The sequence below is a fragment of the Stomoxys calcitrans genome, chromosome 5 (assembly GCF_963082655.1).
Source record: "Stomoxys calcitrans chromosome 5, idStoCalc2.1, whole genome shotgun sequence".
NCBI classification, from domain to species: Eukaryota; Metazoa; Arthropoda; class Insecta; order Diptera; family Muscidae; genus Stomoxys; species Stomoxys calcitrans.
Genome location: NC_081556.1, coordinates 99,096,173 through 99,103,621, shown reverse-complemented (window position 1 = coordinate 99,103,621; position 7,449 = coordinate 99,096,173). Strand labels below are relative to the sequence as shown.

Here is a 7,449-nt window from a genome sequence, read left to right as displayed (position 1 = left end):
TTGAAAATCGAACCACATATGAAAATTTGCCAGCCCGAACAATTTTTCGAAAAACCGAGGTGACCAACTTTAGGGGCCTGCCAAGAAGCGCCCGGGCCACCTAAGGCCTTGAAATTCTGCGCATAATCTTGATAAAACCTCTGCCTTAACCACGTATTTCAAAGATTTATCTCTGTCCGTTCTCAAATGGCATATTTTTTACTCGTTTTTTCGGTTCTATTCTACTGTTTGTCGATTGAAAGTTGGGGAGCTAGTTGAGCTCAAGGGTGTTATGTATTATAAGCCCACGCTATAAGTCTCTAAGTATAATTACCTCCTCTACGAATACAATTTTCTCTTATTCCCCAACTATAGGTATGCCACTTTTTTTTGTACCCTACAGCACCGCTAAGGTACAGGGTATTATAACCTTGTGCATTTGTTTGCAACGCTAAGGAGAAGAGCTACACACATTGATAAGTATACCGATTGGGTTAGAATCACTTCCAGAATTGAATTAGCTATATCCGTCTTCCTGTCTGGCTGTCCATTTTGTGTATTCTTGTGATGAAGTTGCAGTGCGCATATGTTGTCCGATTATCGTGAAATTTTGCACAAGTCACTTTTTCGGTCCAAGGATTAACGCAAACAATTTTGAAACAAAAATCGAATCAGATTGAGATATATGTCCCATATATATCTTTTATCCGATATGACCTTTGAAGGATGTAGTTGCCACAATTTTGGTGCTATCTTAACAAAAATTTGCATAATATGTTTTATTTGATCGGTTCAGATTTAGATGTAGCTCTCATATATAGCCTTTAAGGCTGTAGTAGCCACAATTATGGTCCTATCGAAAGAAATTCTTGTAAGATTATGATCAATATTTCAATAGATACACAGATAAAAAGTATTTTGAAAACAACAACTTTGGTCGAAAAAACAACTACGAAATTTGTTAATTTTCCAGCAACAATTTATTTGAATTTCAACTACCCAAAGTACAAATTTGTTGTTGAAAGGCACTCTTTTCAAGGAAAAAAGCCATCTAACCAGCCATTGCATGTGCTTTGTATCGGGTGGTGTTTTTTTTTTTTGGCCGACCGCGGAACTCGAACCTGGTGATGAATGGCATGGGAGTTTTGTGCTATACATGGTAGTACACCTATTTTAACAACTACCCTAACTAAAGAATTTGTTGAAAATCCACAAAATTTCAATAATTTTGTTTGACAAATCTCTTGTAGAGTCTTACTTATGTACTTCAACAAATAATGTCTTGGATTCAAGGCTAAAATTCGTAGAGAATTTAAAGTTTCACATACAAATTTGGCAGTTGGTTTTTCTTAAGAGTTATGTTTTTCTGTGTATACAAAATTAAAGTCTGACGATTCTCAACATAGGATTCTTTGTTATAAGTGTGATGTACGTAGACTCGGTGGTGTGGGGTATTATATAGTCGGCTCCGCTGGACTTTAGCTTTTCCTTACTGGTTTGAATTCGTTTTAATCGATAACAGCCAGGCTGTACACAGTCAACTTTAATAGTGATTGGAATGTAACATTAGGCCTTTCCAAAAGTGCTATACATTGAATGTTTCACCAATTCAGAAATCCACAATTGCGATGACAAAGATCCACTAACTTTTAGTTTCAATTGCTTGAGCACGCACCTTATTCGCCTTAGTATCATTTTCACCAAGTTGAGATATCTGCCCCCTTTAGCAGGTCTTATAAGGGTTTGGATCCAAATCCATCTGAGTGATTTATTCGATAATAAGCCTATATGTGTTTGGCGGGAGCGGATGGGACAAATTTGTCAATTCCATAGCAAATTTCCATTAGAGTTTTAACGTCAACACACCTATTCAGACTTAAAATTTATTTCATTCATATGAAAGTACTACAATTGAAATTTATGCACTCTTAACTTTAAATTCCAACAAAAGTCCCCTCGAACAGTGGAATTGAGTTCTCATTTACGATAGCATAGTAGAATGGGTGATCAGCGGTGAATTTTACAGGGCTAGAATAAGCCACATGCTGTAAGCCTGAAAATTAAGTAAAGAGTTAGTCAACTTGTAAATAATGTGCCCAGAAAGATGTTTATACCTGTACTAGCTGATGCCTTGGTTCCCACCTCATTCACCTCAATGACAGCCTTGTGGAGAACTTTACCAATGGCAATATGTTCAGGGCTATCGAACATATTGCTGAAATCAGCATTGGAGAACATGCTGTCTAGACCCATCTGAAAACGGAAAAAATTATAGTGCCACAAAAAAAAATCATAAAAACACAGTTTCGTATTTTCCTAAATACCTTGCTTAGAACTTCATTTAATTCCAAATCCAATTCAGCCTTGAATTTTGGTAGTGTTATGTGAATAGAACCCGATCTTTGTTTCATTTGTAGTGTTAGATATTGCATACAAACGAACTTAAGTTTTGTCAACAATGACGATAAACCAGTGCGTGCATTGGGCAGTATAATGAGTAAGGATAGATCGGAATTAGCATAGGGCAAACGTACTGCTGAGGCTTCCAAATCCTCAAACCAACCATATATGGCACGTCCACGTTTGAACATCATTTGCAATTTGATGCTATGTGTTTGGTCAGTGTAAAAGTCACCCTCTTTGGTGTTTTCAGGATCAAAGGGGCGTACCCAGCTTCCATCAAAGTGTATGGCACTGAGCAAAAACAAACGAGTATCGCTGTTTAAAACTCCTGGTTTCACAAGATCTGTAATGGCATTTTCTGTTTTCGACTTGACCCAGTTATTGATGATTTCCATAGCTCTGTCGCTTTTTCGGAAGTCAATATTTTCAGCCTTTGAGAGAAATTTGTTGGTCAATACATCATTGAAGTTATCTTTCACTTGATAGCCATCCATGATATAGAATTTATTGGCTATTTTCAAAATGTCGCTTTCGGCATATTTGGCCAAGATGGAGTGGAAGTTGTCCGCCACACTTTCCAAGGGTTGGCCATTAAAGCCAAGACCTTTTTGTAGATCAACGGCAGTTTTTCCAGCAGCACCAAAACTGGCCATGGCCATACAGGTTTGTATAGAAAAGGGAGAGAATATAAGGTTCTGGGCCCCATATGATTTGAAAATTTCACCGAAAAGATTATTGTTGAATGACTCCAAGCCATTATAGAATTGCGACTCATTGGTTGTGGGTGAAGAGCATACGGAACAGAGAAGTAGGTTCCATAAAAGAAGCACCCAGCAAGGTATTGCTGAAAGCATGTGAAATGTTTTATAGCTTTATATAAAAAATCTTTTAATCAAACTTACTTTTAATTCCCATTATTAAGACAAGTATTAGGCCGTTGTTTGTCTAGCACTAAGCATCTTCCTAATAGTGCCAGCATTTTTTATTTGTAGTCAAATCTTCCATATTTTTCTTCTATAGCTCGCCAAATCGGTGTTATCATAGTTTTGACCTTTTTGGTGTTTGCCAACCAAAGTTTGTCTAAGTTTTGACATAAAGTGCAAGCATGAAGTTCTAAAAATAACAATAAATAAATTGAACTAAAACTATTTAGATAATCGTATATAATCCCCGCCAGAGAGGAAGCAAGAAACTCAGAAAGTACTTCGTCAAAAGCAGCTAGTAAAGCATTTATGGAGGAATCGTAACTGTGGTGGTAGTTCTGATTCCTGGCTATGGTCCGATTTCTACAGATAAATCTCCACCATTGTAAGGTCGCTTCGGTGGCACTAAAGGTCCTCCTGATGGCGTAGGGGATTTGAAGTGGTTCTTATCCAGGAACCATGTGAAGGAATGGTTCGCGGACTAAGAATTTCGGTATTTAAACTACTCAAGGGTACGGGGAATGGGACACATAGAGCCTATATTCTTGAAAAGATTAGTCTAAATATGTTCCTTCTTCCGTCGCTAAGCACTGAAGATTCCAGCCTTGAAATAAATAAGTCTCATTAGTGGCTGGCTGACTTCCCTATATATGACACACGATTCAGAGATGCCGCCTTTAAACCTTAATTTGCTGGTTGAAGCCGCTTCTGCAGGGAAGAAGGTCTCATTGTAGGAACTGATGCTAATGGACATCATCATATATGGGGAAGTTCGGATGTCAACGAAAGGGGTTAAAATCGAAAATATTTGTTTGAAGTTGCAATATGGCGATTTGTAATAAAGGGGATGAAACGACATTTTAATACCAGGAACATGCAGGAGGTTCTAGATATTACCTTTGTATTGGAAGATACAAGCGCTAGAATATGCGAATGAGAAGTGGTGGATGACTACAGCTTCTCTGATCATTGTTGTGGAAATGCGGATTGGGATAACTTTCGGCACAAATTCTGCTCGTCTATCCCTTCTAGAACAGAAAAGGAAGTGGCAACTGCGGAGGGTATAGACATAATGGTCCAGCGGATCACGTAGGCCCGGACCCCAGAGCTGGTTGGTCTAAGGATGGACTGCAGAAAATTCTTCAACAGAGCGACAGCCATTAGAACACCACACGATTGGGATATCTATATGGCTGAGCTAAGGAAATGTAAGGGCGAGCTGAGAAAGGTTAAGAACAAATCCTGGATGGAATTCTGTAGCTCCGTGGAGAATACATTTGAGACCTCTAGGTTCAGTAAGATTCTGTCCTAGAGACCTTTTATGGTGGGGTATATTCAGAAGTCAGAGAATGTATGGAGATATACTCTGCTTGTATCAGAATATTATATATACCTGTCGAATGGAGGGACACGAAGGTAATTTTCATTCCGAAAGCAGGAAAACCTGACCACATGAAGGCAAAAAGTTTTTGTCCTATAAGTCTGTCATCCTATATGCTGAAGACTTTTGAGAGGTTGATAGAAACATATCTTAGGGCAAAGATCCCTTGAGATCGTCTGTCGCGGCAGCAGCATGCATAGAGTAAAGGCATATTCACTGAAACAGCCCTTCACGACCTAGTCGACTACATAGAGGGTTTTAATTTTTAGACATTGAAGGTGCTTTCAATAATTTAACACCGACGGCAATCATGAAGGAGGTGGAGTTTCTTGTCATCAACTCTACCGTAAGAAATTTTATTAATAACTTACTTACTAAAAGATGCATTACGGTAGGCTTGGGATCTTTGGATCTAAAAAGATGGGTCAGCAGAGGAACACCTCAAAGAGTTGTACTGTCTCCTCTACTTTAGAATATAGCCATTAACAATATATAAATGTCTCTGAAAGAAAAAGGCGAAAAAGTAGTTGCGTATGCTGATGACGTGGCAATTGCGGTAAGGGGAAAATATTCGCAGCACGCTAAGAGATAGACTTCAGGAAACTCTACGTGAAACAGCAAAGTGGGCTACCGAAAGTGGTCTAGGCGTAAATCCGTGCAAGACAGAAGTAGTTCTTTTTCACAGGAGATACAAGTTGCCTACAGTGGAATCTGTCTCCTTGGGAGGAGAAAATATTCCATTTACAGAAAGATGAACAGGAAATTGAACTTCAAATCCAACATTTTGGAAAGGGCAGGAAAGGCTATTCTTCCCCCCTACTCCTGCAAGAGAGCCATTGGCAAAAATTGGGGGTAAAGACCGCGTGTCATGCATTGGGTATAAACTGCAGTTGTCAGACCTTTAATATGGTATGGTGTTGTGGTCTGGTGGACAGCGTTTCAAAAGTCCACCTTTCCACAAGATATACAAGTTGCCTACAGTGGAATCTGTCTCCTTGGGAGAAGAAAATATTTCATATACAGATAGCGCAAAATACCTGGGTGTGTTGATGGACAGGAAATTGAACTTCAAATCCAACATTTTGGAAAGGGCAGGAAAAGGTACTCTTCCCCCCTACTCCTGCAAGAGAGCCATTGGCAAAAGTTGGGGGTATAGACCGCGTGTCATGCATTGGGTATAAACTGCAGTTGTCAGACCTATAATATGGTATGGTTTTGTGGTCTGGTGGACGGCGTTTCAAAAGTCCACCTATTCAATGCTCAACCGGATCCAAAGGATGGCTTGTTTGTGCATTACAGCCGCACTGAGTACGACACCATCTGATGCACTGAATTTAATGCTACATCTAATGCCTCAGGACATTGTGGCTAGACAAATGGCTGCGACCACTGCCGCGAGGCTACGGTAGCATTCTCCTTGGTCATGTGGCGGCTACAGAAACTGTGATATCCTTGATGCGATATCCGATGTTCCAGGCAGTGTGGATTACACCCTACCTGAGCCGCTTTTTGATAAAAAGTATTGTACCACTATTCCTGATAAAAGCGATTGTAACTACGATATGGCTGGTAATAGAAGTTGCATAGACTTCTATACGGATGGTTCCAAACTAGACGACCGGGTGTGCTTTGGGATGTGCTCTAAAGATCTGGAAGTGGTCATATCGGAAATGTTACCCGATCACAACAGTGTGTATCAAGCGGAGATTTTTGCAATTAATGAAGTGGTGGAAGGGCAATACATAATGTCATAATGAAAACTGTCAAAATATCCTCTCAGACAGCCAGGCAGCCATTAAATCCCTGAAGAACGTATTTCTGAATACAAAAACCGCCCTCGACAGTCGCAGATAGTCGCAGATCTCTCAACGAGATGGCTGAAAAGTTCAAAATTCACCTTTTGTGGTCGCCGGGCCATAGAGATATTCCAGTGAATTGTAAAGCGGACTAGGAACTACTCTACACATTCCAGGGGAACTGGAATTTGTGGGTATGCCTCTAGCGACATGTAAGCTAAGTTTTCAGGACCAGGCCTGTTGGACAACGGATGATAGATGGTCACAAAGAGGGGGCTATTTTCCATTTTCACACAGAGGTTCACGCAAGCTTGACTTTTCGAGTTTTTTGGGCAAATTTTTTCAAGTTTTTGCCTAAAATTCGATAGTTATTTTGAAAACGTGGGCATATGTATAAGAAACTAGGCTTCCCTAGCTGTCGTTTGATGCTGGTCTCATCGCCTTACTACTTTCACAATGGTTCATCCAAAATTTACTTTTTTAGTTTTTTGGGCAATTTTTTCAAGTTTTTGACTAAAATTCGATAGTTAGACGATTATTTGGAAAATGTGGGCATATGTATAAGAAACTAGGCTTCCCTAGCTGTCAATTGAGACCGGTCTCATCGCCTTACTATTTTCCGTTTTTGCACAGTGGTTCACCCAAAATTTACTATTTTAGTTTTTTGGGTTATTTTTTCAAGTTTTTGCCTAAAATTCGATAGTTAGACGATTATTTGGATAATGTGGGCATATGTATAAGAAACTAGGCTTCAGTAGCTGTCGTTTGAGACCGGTCTTATCGCCTTACTGTTTGCCATTTTTGCACAGTGGATCAATCATTATTACAATCTTCTTTATCTTGTTAGTTCACCTTGCGGTTACTGAGGGAACTAAATTTTAATGTTGGATCACCTTATTATTTTCTAGATTTTTTTTTTGTATTGTTTGAAATTAACTTTTTGTGAAAAAATATTTTTATACCCTCC

General features: G+C 39.3%; 1 protein-coding gene across 1 annotated transcript; it reads right to left on the bottom strand.

The window, feature by feature from the left end:
- Window positions 1–1,359: 1,359 nt before the first annotated feature.
- LOC106088575 (serine protease inhibitor 42Dd-like) lies at window positions 1,360–3,297 on the bottom strand. The gene is made up of 5 exons (XM_013254156.2): window positions 3,285–3,297; window positions 2,304–3,226; window positions 2,094–2,232; window positions 1,965–2,032; window positions 1,360–1,506 (listed from the first exon to the last, which is right to left on the bottom strand). The coding sequence occupies exons 1-5, from the start codon at window positions 3,295–3,297 to the stop codon at window positions 1,360–1,362; spliced, it is 1,290 nt and encodes a 429-aa protein (XP_013109610.2).
- Between the last annotated feature and the right edge of the window lie 4,152 nt (window positions 3,298–7,449).

What these genes read in the sequence shown, in the direction of transcription:
- LOC106088575 (XM_013254156.2), bottom strand. An exon ending in TAAATGAAGTTCTAAGCAAG is followed by an intron (nt 2,233 to 2,303) that starts GTATTTAGGAAA and finishes TTCCGTTTTCAG; the next exon opens with ATGGGTCTAGACAGCATGTT. An exon ending in CAAGGCATCAGCTAGTACAG is followed by an intron (nt 2,033 to 2,093) that starts GTATAAACATCT and finishes CTTAATTTTCAG; the next exon opens with GCTTACAGCATGTGGCTTAT.